The sequence below is a fragment of the Protopterus annectens genome, chromosome 4.part0 (genome assembly GCF_019279795.1).
Source record: "Protopterus annectens isolate FY-2018-M chromosome 4.part0, PAN1.0, whole genome shotgun sequence".
Lineage (NCBI taxonomy): Eukaryota > Metazoa > Chordata > Ceratodontiformes > Protopteridae > Protopterus > Protopterus annectens.
Genome location: NC_056733.1, coordinates 1,166,413,614 through 1,166,433,739, shown reverse-complemented (window position 1 = coordinate 1,166,433,739; position 20,126 = coordinate 1,166,413,614). Strand labels below are relative to the sequence as shown.

General features: G+C 43.2%; 1 protein-coding gene across 3 annotated transcripts in view; it reads right to left on the bottom strand.

Annotated features, from left to right (window-relative positions):
* Window positions 1–20,126, bottom strand: part of CPEB4 (cytoplasmic polyadenylation element binding protein 4) — a 982,215-nt gene that overhangs the window by 672,216 nt on the left and 289,873 nt on the right. For 2 of the 3 annotated variants that reach the window (XM_044069124.1, XM_044069125.1), the window contains one exon: window positions 17,941–17,964. The exons of the other annotated variant lie outside the window; for it this stretch is intronic. In XM_044069124.1, coding sequence (XP_043925059.1) covers window positions 17,941–17,964 — 24 coding nt within the window. The remainder of the gene's footprint in view (window positions 1–17,940; window positions 17,965–20,126) is intronic. 3 annotated transcript variants of the gene reach the window in all.

Genomic DNA, 20,126 nt, shown 5'->3' with positions numbered 1-20,126 from the left:
AGTCTGCGATAGATTCTAGGGTGGCAAACTGTGAGGCCACTTTGTCACTTACCCCATTAGCAACTGCTCCTGCAAGGGTTTCTGAGTTCTGAGATTATATCTCTCTGAAGCCAGGTGAAGTGTGCCAGACAGTTCACAGACTGAATGGCAAAGGTTGCTGAAGAGTACTCCCGCTTCCAAAGTCTCGCGCCCGAGACTCCCTGTTGGGGGGGGGGGGTGGACAGTAGAGCTCTCCTTGTCTAGCTCTTAGTGGCCGCCGCCGCCACCACCATAGCATCTACTGGTAGACCCCTGGACCAGCGAGGACTGTCCTCTGGTGTCCGGGGGATAGGTTCAATGGTATCCGGATTCTTCCAGGCGCACTGCACTATGAGCTGAACCAGGTCATCTGCAGGCAGGGTCACCCAGGAAGTAGAGGGCTGGGCACGGAAAGGCTGCAAGAATACAGACTCCTCCAAGAAAGGGGTGGTGTACTTCGTCTCCCCCACTGATTCAGGATCTACAGTATGTCTCCAAAGGAAACATCCTCAGGTGGTGACCATGGGGGCCGCTTCCCTTTCATCGTAGTCTGCATCTTCAGTGAGGAATTCAGGGGAATTCACGTTCTTCCTCTTGCACAGTCTCTAGCGAGGCACCTCCTTGGCGGGAGCATCTGAGGAGGACTTTGCAGAGTGGGTACCTTGTGGAAGGATGTTTTGAGGTTCCCGGTGTCCTTGAGTAAGTGGGCTGTGTCAACTGTGGCTCAGGGGAAAGGTAAATATGGGTCTCCGGCACCGAAGATACCAGCTGGGAGCCTGTCGAGGCAAGCGCCCTCTCCACCACCTGGAAAGCAGGTCCCCCAAAGAGGGACGAGAGCCCAGAACAGAGAAAGACAACCTCGGGACCAGAGTCACACCCTGCTCCAACGAACCCACTCCCAGTGAAGTCATGGGAGGATCTTGTTCCACTAAAGCTACTGGAACCAGAGTAGATGGTGCTGAGGAAAAAAACAGGCGCCACACTAGGGATCACAGTGCCAACAGACCACGGTTGATCCAGAGGATGGCCCGATTCCGAATTATTCAAAGGCCAAAAGGGTAAATTCCGGAGCCATGGTAAGGTCTACCAATGGAGCCAAAGAAGCTGGAACCAAGGTTGGTGTTGAAGGCTCCGATACCTCCAGGGAGGTCGAAGGAGGAAAGTATGTGGAAGTCCATGGAGAAAAAATCTTCAGCTCCGGTTGGGAGGATTTGGAGGGTGTTGGAAAACCTCTGGCCGCCAGGAGCTGATCCACAAGCCTCCCTACATCCAGTTCCAAAAGGCTCCTGGAGGAGCGGGTGGGCATTTCCGACGGGGAGTCAGGATGCTCTAGGAAGGGGCTACATCGTTCACCAAGAAACAGATCCACCGAAGGAGGTCACAGTCGGTGTTGGTCAGAATTTGAGGAACAGGTGCCGAGGGTGGCACCGTAGTCTGCTTCTGAGGTGTCACAATCAAAGCCAGCATCATGGAGGGGGGTTTGAGACCCCGGTGCAGAGGATTTTGGTGCCAGTTTAGAAATGTTAGCCTTCAGTTCTGAAGATTTGGACTCACTAGTGTGAGAAGTGGGTAAAGATTTCCTTATCTGTGTTCTTTCTTTGGAGGGGATGAGCCCTCCGTCTCAGAAATAATCTTCGCAAATGGAGACTGAAGAAGGCCTTTGAGCATAAGTTTACTTTTTCATTCTGCCAATGTGAGGGAGCAAAAGGCTTTACAAATGTCACATGGGGGTTTTACCGATAGGTGTGGTACCCCGAGACAATAAACATAGGATGTATGGCTATCAAAATTAGGCATTTTCCTATCACATTCTTCACAGTGCTTAATCCCCATAGTACTCTCTCTCAGACATGGCAAAAAAATTATACAATTCAGCCACAAAAGATAAAATGCAGAAACATACTCAATTACACAGGAAGTAGTAGTTTTTTTTTCTTTTTAAATACAGTAAAAGAGGAAAGAAAGGGGGGGGGGATACCAACAATGGTATTGGGAATTACTTCAGAGGTAAGGGAAGGCCTGTACCAGCAATGGTACAAAGAGTACCATACTTGGTAAAAAGGAAGGAGAGAGGGACATACACAAAGTCAAAAGGTATGCGACTAACAGTAGGTAACTAGGTATAAGCAAATGAGAGAAAAAGCTCCAATAGACAAAATATGAAAATTTATAATCAACTTAGCTGAGATTGCCTGAAAACCTTTATTCAGTACATGGCAAACGAGATCTGAGGTAATTTAGAGAGGGCCACTATGGGTAAGACTTCGCTCGAGAGTTTTTTTGGCTGGCACGAGCTTGTTATAACGGCCAACTCGGTAGCGAGGACAAAAGACACCCATCAGTAAGGAATGAAGATTAACAACATCAGATCTTTTTTTTTCCAGCAAAAGTAAAGATTCTGAAGACATGATTAGCTCAGCTGTTGTGGATATGCTCTCCTCTACGCAACATTATGATGCCAAGAAGCAACTCAAATAAATTCCACTAGCGGCAACACACTCCAGAAACAAGATCCGCCAGCGAAGTTAATTTCTAAAGTTTTCAGCTGGCAGAAAAACAGTACTCTGGAACATGTGTGTGTATTACAGATGATCAATGCCTATCAGCAAGCATGATGCTTATCTTCAGAACTGAATACAAAGTGGAAACAGCCAATAATAAACGCCTTAAGGTCTCAACATTCACAGTTCAAGTAAACTCATTTTCAGTACCATGTAACAAAGCTTGCAAGCAGCAAAGTTACTAATACTTGAATTTAATGAAGCCAAGCAAAGATGTATGCATTCACTCACAAACAAGTGTGTAAATGTGTACATACTCTCCCTACACACATTACATATATGCATACTGCTTGCTCTTACGGTGAAAGTTTTATTTGCCCAGCATGACACCTGAACAACTGAATGTGTCACCTGTTTGAAGCAATGCAAAAAAAAAAATGTTTGACTTGTTATGCAATTCATGCTTTCAAAGGGAAACTGTGGGCTAATCAGAGGTTTTCTGATCCCCCACCATTTTGTATACCTGCCAATTTATCCCACTGCTTTAAAATATAAGCAATGGTTAACACAACAGTTATTTCATCTCATTTAACTTTACCTGCACTGCAGTCAGGATACTGCAAGCCATCTTTGTAAGCCTTTAATTCTTGTGGTGCTGCCTTGCCAACTTAGTCAACCCCAAGCATCCTTTATCTAGACTACTCCAATTTTCTTTTCTTTCTTTTTAAACTTCTTGCTCAGGGATCAACGTCTTCAAATTTTACATGCATTTCAATCCTCCATCCAACCTTCAAGTCGTCACAGAAAGTCCCTCTGCAGTTATTTGTTCCCGAAATCTTTATTTTCTTGAGGAACACAACAGTGTGATGGACAGTGAGCACAACCACACTATCCTATTGCCTGAGGTGTTACTTTTAAGGAATAAGATTTAGTAATTTCCCCATCTGCCAATTACTGTTATGCCTTAGAAAAAAGTGAGAAGGAAATAAGGCAGTCTAGAAATATTTTAGTAGGGTTTTAGAGCAGCATTTGTCTTGCACCTTTATACACATTTCCTACACTATACTATAGCTGTAAAATACAGTCTGCCATGTAACACCACCAAAAGCATTTGGCAAAACTCTCCTCCTCCAATTTTATTTTTAATAAGGTGCTGTATTCTATAAGCAATTTTTTTTGAAATGCCAACATTTTTTTTATTTTGAAATGAACTACTTAATGTTTTAGTTTATTAATTTTCATTTTATTTTATTACATAGTCTGTTTCAACTATATACTTCTGCAAGTACAAAGTAGCAGAGTCTGGTACAACACTGAATTCCCTGACTCGCGTACGCCAGCAGCTCCTTCAGTTCCTATCCTCTCTACATCCTGTGCAAGAAAAAGAAGCAGTAAATGAGCAGGAAGATCTGTTTTGCTGTAACAATGTGTACGAGTATTTACCTTTGTATTTTCATGCATCTTCCATCATCAATGTGATTTGTACAAGCAATTTGCAGAAGCTGTTAATTCAGAGGGACACTTTGGTTTAGGCCTCTGGCTGTGTGACAGCATTAAGTGTTTATGACTTTCAAAGCTGTAAAACATGTTGTGCTCCTACAATACTTTCTGTAAAGTACAGTTTTGTACCTACCATAAATGTAGATGTTCGAGTGCTAATACAGCTGCAGTCCAGGTTTAGTTAAGGAATCTTCCATGCGGCCAGATTGAGTGTTTTCAGCTGACTGTGAAGAGTTTTGAAGCTGTGCTGAAGTCAGAAGAAGAGGCATTAGAGGTAGGGTCCATGGTGGGGAATGTGTCGGGCTCCTCAGGAGTGGGTACCAGTGTTGTCTTGGCCAGTCTGGAGCAATGAGAATCATCTTTGGTCTGTCTGCTCTGGTTTTTAATAGAACTTTGGGCAGCAGAGGAAGAGGTGGAAAGGCATAAACTGTCATTGCCGACAGAGGACCCGCCTGACGGCAGGAAAACCCATCTGTTATGACTGCAGCTGTATGCACGATGAACATCCAGTAGAATGTCAAACCAATTGAAGTTCCATGCACTACATGCAATTAGGGGCGAGTCTTTCTCTGAGCACTCAGGGTGGCACTCGACCTCCACATCTCAGATTGTTTTTGATCAAATATCCAATCCTAGTCCTCTACATTATTATATACAAGCACTACAAGATTTGTTTGAAGGCTGGCCAGTAAAATTCAGTACTCAATTCAACTGCAGCTGTTGTAGTTAAGGAAGTCTTTGATATCTGTGTTGCTTGAAAAACAAGAAATAAATTACTATGGGAAACAATTTCTCAACTGGCCAGTTACTCATGTTAACCAAAACCACTCCAAATGTGGCTACTGTGGTGGTGGTTGGGAGATTGGGGGGGGGGGGTTGCTGATATGTCTAAAAAAAGACAAATTTGAAAAGAATTTCTACTATACCTTTGTTTGCTATGAATGTCTGTTAATGCTCGTGAAATATTCTGTGGGTACTGCATAACATGCAAGAGTTTAGAAAGGTTGCTGTTAAAGGAAAACTCCACCTTAGAACTACAAAAAATCTATTTTTCACTCTGTTTTTGAGCTATTTTAACACCTCAAAATTACTCTGACTGCTTTTTAAAGAATTTTAATATTTTTGTAAAATGGCTGCCAATGGGGCTTGACATGTCAACATGACCTTGTTTTTCTTCAAGCCTTTCCCACAATCCATTTCAGGTCTACTTTTTAAGAGTCATGCTACACATAAGTAGGGGTGTATTCCCATACCATTAACATATAATGGGATTAGTGTCAGTCACTGCCATTTTATATACTTTCTGTAACAGAATCACTTTTATTTCTTGAAAGAACCTCATTTGTGCGTGCCTCAGGGTTTGCTTTACAGTATACAATGGAGTTATACAGCTGCCAAAAAAAAAAAAAAAAAAAACTAAATTGCAGGCCTTTGTTCTAAGTATATTTCTGTAGTCCAAGATGAACTGACAGCCCCAACCCCCCACACTTTGGTGATGCACTAATGCTTTACAAGAATTGAAAAAAAATATATATATATTCTCAGACTTTTTTTTGAATGTCACTGACATCTTAATACTACATTTAGATCATTTTAAAATGTAAAGTTTAAAGCTTAGCATTTAAAACTGTGATGCTGCTTATGTAAATTTGTCAAAAAATGTGACAACTGCCTTTGAATCACTGACTGATCTAATTGCTCTGTTTTGCTATGAAAGGCATGTCTTCATTGGAAGCTGCTGTAAATAAGCACAAGTTCCATTCCATTCTCCAATAAAGACCACGAGGAAACAGTTTCACACCTTTTTTTTTTTAAACAGCAGGTGCTGTGCTCCCGATGTCAACAGGACTAATTACCAGTTTAAGATCGTCAGCAATACCGGACTACACATTTTTCTCTCTGTGGTATGTCATGCAGGTGCAGACAAATTCCTCTGCAAACTATGTGAGAAGTTATGCTTAAAGTGGGTGGTCTTTCCCTTCCTTTGATTCCAAGGCAAGGAAATGAAAGTTTTATAAAGTAGATATAGGTTTCTGGTACCTACACAATACTAAAAGCATACTGTAAGGGAGAAAACCATCCTAAGAGCTAAGTTAGACTACAGTAAAAGGTGGAGTTTTATCACACGATCATAGGAGGTTACTAGGCTCAAGGCCCCAGAGGCCTTACAAGCCAAGACAAGTTCAACCAGTGTTCCCACAAGTGTCTGGTTCAAGCAGATAACTAAAATCAACATCTTTAAGGCGTCTCTTCCCCACAATTATCCCTCCCTGATACTTAAAGCTGTTAATGGTTAATGTGTTCAACTATTTTCTCTTCTATAGTGAAAACCAGATCCCAGCAGCCAGCAGAAGCAAGTATTGTAGAGAGAATTAAATACTCAAAAGTTAAAAAGTGCAATTTGTTCAGACAGAAAATACGCAAAAAGTGCAATTTATTTTGACAGAATGCACTTTTTAACTTTTGTGAACTTTTGAGTATTTAATTCTCTCTACAAGACTTGCTTCTGCTGGCTGCTGGGATCTAGTTTTCACTATTACATAGTTGGACTGGTTTTTGTCTCATTTATTTTCTCTTCTACCTCAAATTTTCAGCTTTTGATTTCCCTGACTTCCTGACATTACAACCATCTTATCTGTACTCAGCTTCATCCTGTGTGCCTTAAGTTTTACATTCCATTGCCCTATCCTTTGCTGAAATTAGTGTTCAGAGACTGCTCGTAATGCCACATTGTCTGCATGCAGCAGCTTTGTTGATCTGCTCCCTCCAATCTGTTTTCTAATGTAGTCCAACACCAGTATGAACAGCAGTGGGCTCACAGCTGAACCCTGATGCACACTCATTCCCACTAACAACCCCTCAGAGTCTGAACACTGTTCATAGTTGTGGTCATTCGGCCCCTGTACGTAGGCTGTACTAATTCTACCAATGTTTTTGAGACTTCAAGCCTTCAAAGGATTGCCCAAAATCAGTTTTCTTGAGACCCTATTATAAGCTTTCGCCAAGCTGAGACATATCCAGGTGGACTCTTATCTCTAGTTTCTACTCAACTGTTTCACTTCAAAAACTAGGTCAGTTGTGCTGCATCCTGATCTGAAATGGAAATGCTCATATCAAACTGAGCTTTCTACTACTCTGCATATTCGGTTATCAACCATACTCTCCAAAACTTTCATGCAGTGTGACAGGAGTTTGATACCTCTATACTGCCCATGATTATGAATGTACATGCACATACACAAGAAGCAGATACATCCACACCTTGGCAATACACAAAACACAAGAAAAAAATAAACGAAAGTGAAATGGAGGGAGTCATCTGTTAAAATACATGCTATTAAAGCAAGTTCACTTAAGCAACTGTAATATGTACATCATTACCCAGAATAGTTATGGTTACTGCATCAGCGATGTAGACCATCAGTAAAAGAAATAATGTACTTACCATAATGCTCCATCTGTGTTGTCCATTTTTATTCTTTCTCAACTGATGGGTTCCGATTCAAGCCCTCGGTCTGGTTCACAAGACGCACCACGCCATGCTCAGACAGGCTCCTGGTGGATACTCTGGATGGGGAGTCAGGAAGTTCAATGAAGGGACTATATGCTTGGCCCAGAAATGGATCTACAGAAGGGGAGTATCGGGTCTCTTGTGCAAGGTCTGCCGGCACTGAAGTCTCTAGTTTTGAGACCGGAAGTAAAGAGGTGAAATCCAGTGAAGTCGGTACAATGCTCAGTACCGAAGTGGCACTCAGAGCCGAAAAGATCTATTCCAAAATGGTAACTAATGAAGCAGTCGAAGGTGTACCCTGAGCCGAAGTGGCCACAGGTGCTGAAGTTGAAATAGGTGTAGTAGGGTCTATGATCTGTGCCAGAGGCAGGACCGGTGCCTAAACTGGCGCCAGTATAGAAGGTTGAGATGCTCAGAGCCAAGGAAGATGGAGCTGTAGAGGCAGATTTATGCTCCTAAGATAACTTTGGGACCTTTGATTTCCCAGGGTTGCTCTGATCACTCGATGGTGTAGAAGGAACACAGTGGGATCTCTTTCTGTCCCGAGTAGGAGGGGTTGAGACCTCCAACGCAGAAATGGCCTCTGAGAAGGGAGACTTGAGTAACCCATTTAGGATCAGTTTATTGTCGCGCTCATTAAGAGTGCGTTGACTGAAACTGACAAATGTTGCACGGAGGCTGCACCAATAGGTGGGGCACTCCTAACAGTATATACAGTCATCATGAGAATCACTATTAGGTAACTTGCCATTACATGAAGCACAATGCTTAAAACCTGAAGTATCCTGATCCGACATCTTGATAGAAAGACATCACAGACCAACTGTATAATCCAACTAGAACAAAGTCAAACACCGTTCAAGCAAGTCACAAGTATAGCAACACACTGATATGTAGAGAAAAAAAGGAAATGCCTTACTAAAAGCCAAAGCTAACAGGTTAAACAGGAAACACAGTAAAATAGAGATCCAGGCCACCAATGGAGACAAATCTTTTAATACCACAAAGATTAGTGCTTTCGTCTTGTAACAAGACTTCTTCAGATAACACAAAATATATATACTTCACGTTACTTTTAAAACCCTTTCAATGAAACGCAAGTAAAATTTAAAGACACAAGAATCTATTGTCACAGTTTAAAATATGCATACAACGTGAATGCATACATAATTCTAACATTTCACCTATATGGGTGATAACATTAACAAAGTACCCTAGCTAAACTACATGAAAATAATAAGTATTACATTTTTCAAATTTTTACTGCTTTAGCTGTTAATACTGGCTTAATAGTTGTATATTCATTTAAGACAGGAAAAATGTTGGACCTCAGCCTAAGCTGCCATTTCAACTCCCTATTAAGCAGTACATTCTTGATATCAACCCCCCCCCCCACAGGATTAATTTTTACCACATCAATGATGCCAAATTTGAAACCAGTAAAAGAGGAACACACTACAGAATGTTTAAACAAAGCACTAGTTTCCTTTATATTCTGAATGTCATGAAAGTGCTCATACATTCTCTCCTTCAAAGCTCTCTCCGTCTTTCCTATATAGAATGCAGAGCACTTTACACATGTAGCCAACTATACTATCATCTTAGTATTGCAGTTACTTTTACAAAATCTCACAGTACTATTCATGCCATTGTTTAAACATATATAGTCCTCCTTGATAATATTTGAACACTGGCTGCAACTGCCACATTGACTGGTTGCCTTTTTTACTATTTTATTATACTTGTCCGTTTGTTCGAAAACTCTTAAAATATTTCCGTTTTAAAAGAAAATATTGGTGCGCTACCTACTACTTCGTATAACTCTTTGCTAGTTTTAAGCATACTCCAATTGGCTCTAACAATGTCAGTGAATATATCAGAAAATGTGTTAAATTCTGTAGCACAAGCCCTTTGAAATTTCTTCTCTCTTCTTTTCACAAAAGTGTTCAAAGGTTGACCTAACGGAGCCTTATATTTCGTACCCCACCCTTCGTAGATTTCATCTAACACGTCCTGTACCAAGTCACTAGGATACCCCCTTTCTACAAACTTCTCACCAAGGAATATAAATTCCCCAACCAATTCATCTTTATCTGAGGTCATCCATGCGACCCTGACGGCCTGCCCTGTAATAAGGCTTTTTTTCTGAAACTGAGTGTGGTGACTGCATTCTATATAGGAAAGACGGCGAGAGCTTTGAAGGAGAGACTGTATGAGCACTTTCATGACATTCGGAATGGAAAGGAAACAAGAAGTTATGTACTCACCATAACGTTCAATGTATATAGTCCATCTCGCCTCACATTCTTACCAGTGGGTTCGGAGCTGAATATCGGCTCCGACTCGGCCAAACTTTTCTAGCTCGAAGTCTTCTATTGGCTGGGCTAAGCAGGTATCCCATGCTGCACTGCTCCATATCCCCAGATCTAGTTTGCTGCGAACACTCATTCAATACCCCATGCATAACAACATCCACATAAAGAATAAGCTAAAAGTGAAGGGAACTCTGTAAATAAAACCAAACCTCCAAATCCTCCAGGAAGGGGGAAGGTGGGAGGGTAAGTAAGAATGTGAGGCGAGATGGACTACATACATCGAACGTTATGGCGAGTACATAACTTCTTGATGTTATGTAGTCCAATCTCGCCTACATTCTTACCCGTGGGACAGCGTCCCTAGCATCTACACCCTAGGTCGCTCATAGGAAAATACTCCTGAGTACTGTGGAACCAAAGGACGACCTGCCCCTAGATACCACGTCCAACTTGTAATGAGTAACAAATGTGTGAGGAGAAGCCCAAGCAGCTGCAGCACAAATATCATCCATAGACAATCTGGCTTGAAAGGCTGTAGATGTAGAAACAGCCCGAGTAGTGAGCCTTGACTAGAAAAAGCAGGTCTTTTCCTCCTGCAGAGTAAGCGAAAGAGATGCAACTGGATATCCATCTAAATAGGGTGATTTTGGAGACAGTGGACCCAATTTTGCTTTCCGAAAAGGAGACAAATAGTTGATCAGACTTTCGGATATCTTTTGTTCGGTGCAGATAGAAACGTAACTGTGTACATCAAATGATGATGAAATTTAAATTATGCCTTGTTTGAAAAATGGGGAAAGAATACTGGCAACTCAATAGATTGATTAAGATTAGATACGGACGCCACTTTAGGAAGAAAAGAAGGGTTTGGTCCAAGAGAAACCCTGTCCTCATGGAAGACCAAGTATGAAGGTTTGATAGAAAGGGCTTGAATTTCTGAAACTCGCCTGGCTGAAGTAATTGCTATTAAAAAGGCAGTTTTCCAGGTCAAGAATTTTAAATTGCAGGTAGCTGCAGGCTCGAAAGGTGGTGAAGTAAGGGCTTGCAGGACAAAATTTAGATCCCAGGGCATGATAGGTTCTGAGACCGGAGGACTGAGTAATAGAGTGCCCTTCAGGAAAGCCTTACAGAGTCTGTGAGCCATCAGACTAGGCTCATTAGCAACATGAAAGTTAGAAATCGCTGCCAACTGAACTTTAATGGTAGCTGACGCTGAGCCCTGATGGAAAAGCATAGACAAAGACTCCAAGACTGAAGCAATTGGGGCTGTGTAAGGATCAATCCCTTGGGTATGAGCCCAAATAGTAAACCTCCTCCACTTGCGAGAATAAATCTTCCTAGTAGAGGGCTTATGAGAGGAAGATAAAATATGAATAACCTCAGGTGAAAAGTGATGAAGCCTAACGAACGATGGAAGTGGAGTAGCCAGGCTGTCAACCGGAGGGTCAGCAGAGAGGGGTGGAACTGTCCCATGTGTCAAATCTGGTTGTGGGTCCAGAATCCAAGGAGTGTCCACAACGTAGGGTTGGAGAAAGGGAAACCAGACTTGACAAGGCCAGTGTGGAGCAATCAGAATAATTCTGCTTCCCAAGGATTGCGCTTTCTAAATCACTTTTGATAGCAAAGGAAACTGAGGGAAAGCATAAAGCAGACCGGAGGGCCAATCGTGAACTAGAGCGTCCCTGGATGACTCCCCCTGTGGGGGGATCAGCGTGAAGCAGCTGCTGCATTTGGCATTGAGGGGGCTGGCAAAAAGGTCGCAAGGCTGACCCCATCTGCTGAAGATTCGTTCTGCAACTAGACGATTCAGGGACCACTCATAAGGCATTAGAATAGTTCTGCTTAGCCTGTCCGCTATCACGATGACTTCCCCGGAATGTGCGTTGCCACTAGAAACCATTGGGAAGATACTGCCCACTACCACACTTGCATGGCCTCTCTGCACAGGGGGTAAGATCTGGTTCCCCCCTGCTTGTTCAGATACCACATCACTGACATGTTGTCCGAGTGTATTGCAATAGTCCCTAGAGAAAGAAAGCTCTGAAGTGCCTGCAACGCAAGTAGTACCACTCTCATCTCTAGGACGTTGATATGCAGATGTATCTCGTGATCTTGCCACGTGCCTTGGACTGTCCTGCCGAGATAATGCCCCCCCCCCACCCCATCTGGGAGGTGTCCGTGGTCACTGTGGCAACCGGGGTGGGTGGAACGAAGGGTTTTCCCCTGTCCAGATTGTTGGTGCAACACCACCAACTGAGATCCTGTTTGCATCTGTCCGTGAGCAAAATAGGGTGAGAAAGTGGAAGTTTTTGGAGAGACCATTGAGCAAAGAGGAGCCACTGAAGAAGCCTCATGTGCAATCTCGCTAGAGAGACCAACATAATTGTTGCTGCCATGGTCCCCAGGAGTTGAAGAACCCATCTTGCCTTCGCTTTCCTCAGGGGGCATCAGGGCGTGCACCTGTTGCTGTATGACTGCGATTCTTTCCTGCAGTAAAAATGCTCTCATCCGAACGGTGTCTAATTCTGCGCCTATAAAAAAGTGACACGCTGTGAGGGCAACAAGGCAGATTTTTCCCAATTTAGTGTTATGCCCAGCTGTTGACAGAGAGTGATGGTAGCTTCCCTGGTTTGGATTAGTAGATGCCTGGTGGGGGCGGTAAGGAGCCAGTCGTCCAGAAACGGAAACACTTGGAATCCTTGATGTCTTAAGTGAGTTGTCACCACCGCCATACACTTGGTGAACACCCTGGGGGCTGTGGTGAGACCAAAGGGCAGGGCTCAAAACTGGAAATGATTGGTTCTCAGCCGGAAGCGTAAGTGACTCCTGGATGCCCTGTCCATTTTGACATGGTAGTAAGCATCCTTGAGGTCGATGGAGCACATCCATACTACTTCCCCAACAATGGGAGAATCGATTGTAGTGTGACCATACGGAACTTGGACTTCTGTACATAGTTGTTCAGTTGGCTGAGATCTAATATGGGTCTCAGGTCCCCTGTTCTTTTTGGCACCAAAAAGAATCTTGAGTAAATCCCTAATCCGACTTGGTCTGAGGGGACACGTTGGATGGCTCACTTTCCTAGCAGCTTTGAAACTTCTGATGCTGCTTGATCCCTTTGACTGGGTGGAACGTCTGGGATTTTTCTGACTGGAGGGGGGGGGGTCTGACGAAAAGGGAACGACATAACCTCCGGAAATTATTCGTAATACCCATCGGTCCTGGGTGATGCTTTGCCAGGCTTCCGGGTATAACTATATTCGACCCCCGACTGGCTCTGGAAAAGCACAGTCTGGCATCCCATCAGGAACGACGGTAGGGAGAGCCACAAAAGAAATCGCGGTCTCCTGAATTGTGGGGGCCTCCTCTGCCTCTAGCGCGGCATCTCCCTGAATAACCTCCCACCTCCTCTGCCTCTGGAGGGGGACTCACCTTGTGCGCCAGGAAAAAACCTCTGTGATTTTTTGAACCACATCTTCCCACCCCGCTGGGCCTTGGGGTAAGGCCTAGAGGGAAGGGAAAAACGGACCCATACAGCAGACAGGGTCTTTCCCGCTTGTTCGCATCTGGTGAGGGTGTCTTTCACTTTAGTTCCAAAGAACCATCAAAGGGGGCGTCTGTGAAAGAAGACTTGAAGGCCTCCGCGAAATGACAAAGGCGCAGCCAGGTTTGCCTTCTAAGGGCGACTCCTGAGCTTGCTGCCCTACTCACTCCCTCGGCTGCATTTGAAATGAGCCGCATGGAAGAGTTAACGATGGAATTGAGGGTAGACACCTGGGCGTTAACCGTCTGGGCACTGCCTCAGGAACATTACCCGAATGAGCATCTCCTAACTCCGTGAGGAGATCTCTCTGGAGCAGAGTAAAATGAGACAGATAGTTCAGCGATCGTAAGGTAAAGGTTGCTGACGAGAGGGTACACTTCCCGTACCGGTCCATGGTCCTAAACTCCTTGTTAGGAGGATGGACGGAGGAAGAAGTCTCTGCTACTTCCTTCTGAGTGGCCGCCGCCACCACCACCATGGCATCCCACAGGGACTCCTTTGGACAAAAACTCCTTACCCGGGGGAGCAGAAAGAAACTTACTGGGTAGCCTGGGTACAGGTTCCACAGAATCAGGGTTCTCCCACACCCTCCGACAAATTAAATCCAGGAGTTCGAAGGGTGGGAACACCCAGGAGGCAGAGGGCTGAGCACCAAAGGCCTTCAGGAAGACAGACTCCTCCTCGGAGGGGGCTTTGGACGGCCAGTCACCTCTGTTTCAATATCTCCAGGATGTCGGAGAAGGAAACCATCAGAGGATGACTTGGGGGACCCCTCAGATTCCCCGAGGTCAGTATCTGAGGCGAGAGACTCATCCTGGGAGTCTATGTGCTTCCTCTTGCACATTTTCTTTCTAGGGGGCTTCTCAGGCACGAACTCTGAAGGGCCCTCAAACTTGGGGACCACTCATGGGGGTTATCTCTAGGCCTTGGTGCTCCGCTGTCTAAATATAGGTGGTGATCAGAGGCTCTCAACGGAGTGGTGGGGTACAGAAAGATCGACCCGCATGATGTAGCTGACGATCTGGCCAGTTCAGTCCACATGGCTCAAAGGCAGCCCCCCCCAGAGTCAGAGGACCAGCCAGCCTCCGAGACCATGACAGGAGTAGGGGTTCCTCGAGTCGAGGCACCGAGCAGGAGACTCAGAACCAAAATATGTCCCGAGATGTCCCCCTCGGGCCCAACCGAAGAATGCAGAGTCCAGAACCCAGTGGATGGAGCCGACGTCGGTACCGATAGGCCCGGAGGGGCCATCGGAACCGACCTAGGAACATCACATGGAGCGGAACACTCTGGCTCCGAAGACAGAGATGCACTCGGAGGAGGAATGATCGAAGAAGGAATCAGGACGGGCTCCGGAGCAGACTGGGACGGAGCCGAAAACAATTTTGCCAAAACCGGTGACTGGAGGAGCCTCTGCACCACCCTATCAACATCCACATCTGAAAGAGCCCTGGAGGATTTGGAGGACAGGGAGGGAGATCGAGATCTTCTCTCAGGTGACACTGGTCTAAGACTGGGCAATCAGCTCCGAAGAGGTTCCAATATAATTGGAGCAGACGCCGGTTCCATCAACACCGAAAATTCCTGCGGTCCCGAGGACAGTGGAGCCGAGGAGGTCGAAGCAAGTTTTGTGATTTTCTCCAGTGGCTCCGAGGAAACTGAAGGAGCCAGAGATCTCTTTTTTTGACTTTGAGGACTTCAGTTTAGAACTGGAAGCAGAATCCATGGCCTCTTCGAACGAGGTTTTCAAGAGTCCCTCTAAAATCAGCTTATTCTTTCTTTCTTGGAGCACTCTGGGACTAAAAGCATGGCAGAAACTGCAGGACTCCTGCAGATGGATTGCTCCCAGGCAATAAACACAAACAGAATGTCCATCGGTGATGCATCTGCTTGTGTTACCTAGAGCTGTCCGGTGCTTGGTTTCTCCTCTTTACAGTGCTTTTTGGCTGTTTACTAGTTTTTGTTCTGCACTGTGCTTCATTTTGGAGATTTATATTTCAACAAGTAATCACAAAAAACTACAACACTGCACAAGTCACTGTCTGACAGGAAAAAACACAGACACACAAAGCACCACAAAACGCGGGAACAAGTTTTTTTACACAGCACACACACAACCTCAGATGAAACGCGCACTGAGACAATAAAGGCTAAAAACCTCCAACTAAAACAGTTTTGACCACATACACCAAGGGGAGACACTAAAACCTCTAACTCAAATGGTTTTAGCGCGACAATACAGGACAAGAGGGGAGGACTAGGTCCTCTAACTGAAACGGGCCTAGCCCGATAGAACAGTTAGCGGGATACCACAAAACCACAAACACACTACAGAAAAACTAATACAACACCAAATAGAAATAGCTATTAAAATAGCTTTTTGTTTATAACAATTTTTTTCAGAAAAAAAACAAGAAAAAGGGTACTTAGCCACAGCCAAGAGTGAGACCACGTCCGAGCTACACGAGCAGCAAATGAGAACTGGGGATATGGAGCAGTGCAACATGGGATACCTGCTTAGCTCAGCCAATAGAAGACTGAGCTAGAAAAGTTTGGCCGAGTCGGAGCCGATATTCTGCTCCAAACCCACGGGTAAGAATGTAGGAGAGATTGGACTACATAACATTTACTGCTTTGTTTAAACATTCTGTAGCGTGTTCCTCTTTTACTGGTTTCAAATTTGGCATCATTGATGTGGTAAAAATTAATCCTGGGGGGCTGATATCAAGAATGTACTGCTTAATAGGGAAATGAAATGGCAGCTTAGGCGGAGGTCCATTTTTCCTGGCTTAAATGAATATATAACTATTAAGCCAGTATTAACAGCTAAAGCAGTAAAAATTTGAAAAATGTAATACTTATTATTTTCATGTAGTTTAGCTAGGGTACTTTGTTAATGTTATCACCCATATAGGTGAAATTTAGGATTATGTATGCATTCATGCTGTATGCATGTTTTAAACTGTGACAATAGATTCTTGTGTCTTTAAATTTTAATTGCGTTTAATTGAAAGGGTTTTAAAAGTAACGTGAAGTATATTTTGTGTTATCTGAAGAAGTCTTGTTACAAGACGAAAGCGCTAATCTTTGTGGTATTAAAAGATTTGTCTCCATTGCTGGCCTGGATCTTTATTTTACTGTGTTTGCTAAGTTTTTACTCTATCGTGTGCCTTGAGGTTAAACAGGAAAGACAATACCAACTATGGTATTGAAGAAATACCACAAGGGTAAGGGAGGAAAGGCCATACCAACAACAGTACTTGAAAATTTACCAATGGTAACAATGGGTAGAGTAGAGAGGAAAAAAAAACAAGGTTAGACAGAAGAAAAGACACTGGAAATACTAATCTCTTAAAATATGACAATATCAAAAATTTTCCACACAAATATCAAATGAAGTTCCACTTAGCCGAGTGCTCGGCTGAAATGCAGCTTTACGGCTACACGGCAAACAAGATTTGAGGTAAGAGGGAGAAGTGCATTCTGGGTACAGACTTAGCTCGAGAGATTTTTGGCTGGGGCGAGCTTGGTAAAAAGGCCAACTCTGTTCCGAGGGCTTGGAACTGAACCAATCAGTGATGAATGGAAAGAAGATTAACATCAGATAATACACTTAGCAGCTTGTTTTCTCTCTTTCCAAGAGTTTTTAACTTGTCTAACTTCTTTGTTGTAAGATAAAATGTCAGTGTCTTCCATCACCAAGGTCTAGTTGCTCTACAAAACTCTAAGTGCACCTCACAATCAAGAGCATTATGATCAGGCCCCAAACAATGTGAATAACATCCATACAAGTGTTTAAAGGCAATTTTCTTGCCACATGCACATTTATCCAGAGACACTGAAGACAAGGATGAAATTTAAAGAAGCTATAAAAGTGAAGAAGTTCTGGTTTACTGGCTACTCTACCACTAAAATTGATGTTACTATAAAACTCAGACTGACTGACTACTATGCACACACCAAAGAAATGCAGATGAATGATTGTTCTGAAACACTGAAAATAAATGAAGTAGGCAAGTGCCAAGTCTACTTATATGGACGTCTCATCAGTGATCACCAGTACCAGTCTGTGCCTGAGGACAGCTACAGAAAAACAGTCAGACCAAATCAGCTTTGCTACAGTTACTATTCCCAGATATTAAAACTGGTTATTATGCTTAACATCTTGATACAATAATAAATGCACATATTTCAAATACAGTTAAGAGATTCTGTAAGCTATGATGGCAAGAAAGGTTTAACAGCAAAAAAATTAAAAGGCTTTCATTCATACTTCGTTGGCAGGTTAATTTTTGCCTCTAGTTACAGTTTTAGGTCTATATAACTGCTTAGGTTACATAGTCAACAGGAGAATCCTATACGAGTTACAAAAACAAAAATAAACTTAGATGCATGTATTATGAAGCAGTTTAAATGCTGGATAAAACCAAACATTTGTACTCAAAACAATCCTGTACCAATCAAACCAAAATGGGCACAATGATAGCCATGACATGTTTTGAAGGAAAAATAAAAAAAACAACAAATTAGTAAAAAATCAAATAATGTTACCTCGCCTCCGACCAAATGTCCTTGCTGCATGTTAACAGAGAAGACAAGAGAAAAATAAAGCCTTTCACATATACATATTTATGTCTGTGTGCACAGCAACAACCATTTAGTTGAACACAGAATCAAAGCAACAAACTGCACCCTTAGTGTTAATACTGGTTGTTTCAGTAAAATGCATTGAACATACACAGCTAAGATGTGCATGATACTCAAAAACAGCAATACTGCCCTGCAGATCAGTACTGGTTTTATTTCCAGTTGTGCTACTGACTGGTTCATTAGTATATCTGAAATGGAGATCCATGCTTTCCAAACTCCCATTTTGTAGTCTTTAATGTGTGGTTTGCAATGAGAAGGGAAAGCCAAAAACTAACTACTACTGATTTTGTTTACAGTGTAGAGTAATGCTGGACTCTGACATGTACACATTTAGTATAGATTTATACAAACACGACTGCATAATATTGAGAGTGTTCAATGCACTTCACTAATACCCAATGATCAATACATGTAATGCATCAACATGACAAACATCTTTGGATGTTACAGAAGAGATGCCAGGTAACAAATGTCTGTATCTTGATTAGGGATCAGCTGTACATTTTGATGAACTAGGAAGACAAAAAGTACAGTTGTGTACACTTACCATAAATGTAGACGTTCCGAGTGTATTCCCTGTTGCAGTCATCACATTTGGGTTATCCTGCCAGGGGTAGCCCTCAGTTGGCCCGAAATCCAGAGGCTTAGTATTTCTGTCTTGGTTGCTGTCGCTCCAGGATTGATGTCAGGTCATCAGTGGTACAAAAACAGACAGTTGACGCCATTACATCAGTTTTTCTTGCCCGAGTTCCCAATAGACAGCTAAGTTATGGTGGAGAACCACCACCAGTAGAAAGTAAATACCAAAAATTCCTTGTAAGAAGAGAGAGAGATAGAGAGAGAGAGACAAGGGGGATGGAGGGAGGGAAACCAGGACTGCAACAGTGAATACACTCTAGCATCTACATTTATGGTAAGTGTACACAACTGTACTATGTTCTTCGTATTTCACTGTTGCAGTCATCACATTTGTGTTGATTCCCAAAGCTGTAGAAAAGGGTGGAGGCAGTCAAGAAGACTGGGGGCTGGCTAGGATGCCCTGCAAGACTGCAGTGGCAAAGCATGCCCTGGATTTGGAGAAGACAGGCAGGTGGTAACGCTTGGTGAAGGTATGAACAGATGTCCATATTGCAGCCACCAGGATGTCCCTGGTGGGGACTCCTCTGAGAAAAACTGCAAAAGTGGAGGTTGCTCTGGTGGAATGTGCCCTGGACCCCTTTGGGGGAGGGGTTTCCCATGCTGTCTGTAGCAGAAATGGATGCAGTGTACTATCCATTTGAATATTGTTTTGTTTGGATATGGCCTTGCCCTCTGCCTCTGCAGTGAAGCTGATTAGCAATTGATCGGTTTTTCTAAAAGATTTAGTCCTGTCCAGGTAGAATCTTAGCTGTCTGTACACATCTAGAGAGTGCAGAATCCTTTCCCCCTTGTTTTGTGGGTTAGAGAAAAAGGTGGGCTTGAGACAGAGTATGGATGTTTATAACAATGTTAACTTCCATTCAGCCTTTATTACAACTTACAATTTGGAGAGTAAAGAAATTATGGATATCTTGTTTAAAAATTGGGTTATTTTGTCTTCATGTTGTGAGGTTAGACAATGTGACCTATTGTCTACAGGAAGGGTCAAACTCTTAAAAACATGTTTGAAAGTGGTGGCCATTCACAAGGATAGGGACATATGAAAAAATGTGGCCTATGTAGGTATTGTGAATATATAATTGAAGGGTCTTCCTTTAATATAAATGGGGAGAAAGTGAATTTAAAGAAAAAGCGTAACTGCCAAACAGACAAAGTTGTATATTGTGCTTTTTGTTGTAAAAGCCCCTGTTTTTATATTGCGAAGACAGAGAGGAAATTGAAGAGTCGCATTTATGAACACCTTAGGGATATTAGATTGATTTAGTATTCGAATGCCCTAGCAAAGCATTGTAATGAGTTAGCTGGCCACACATTTAAATTCACGGCGATTAACCCCTTACAAATTGACCCTAGGGGTGGACCATGGCCTTTACATTTAGAGAGAATGAAGCCATATGGCATCTTAGGACCAATGCAACCCAGTGGTCAGGCCTAAATGAGGCTTCTTC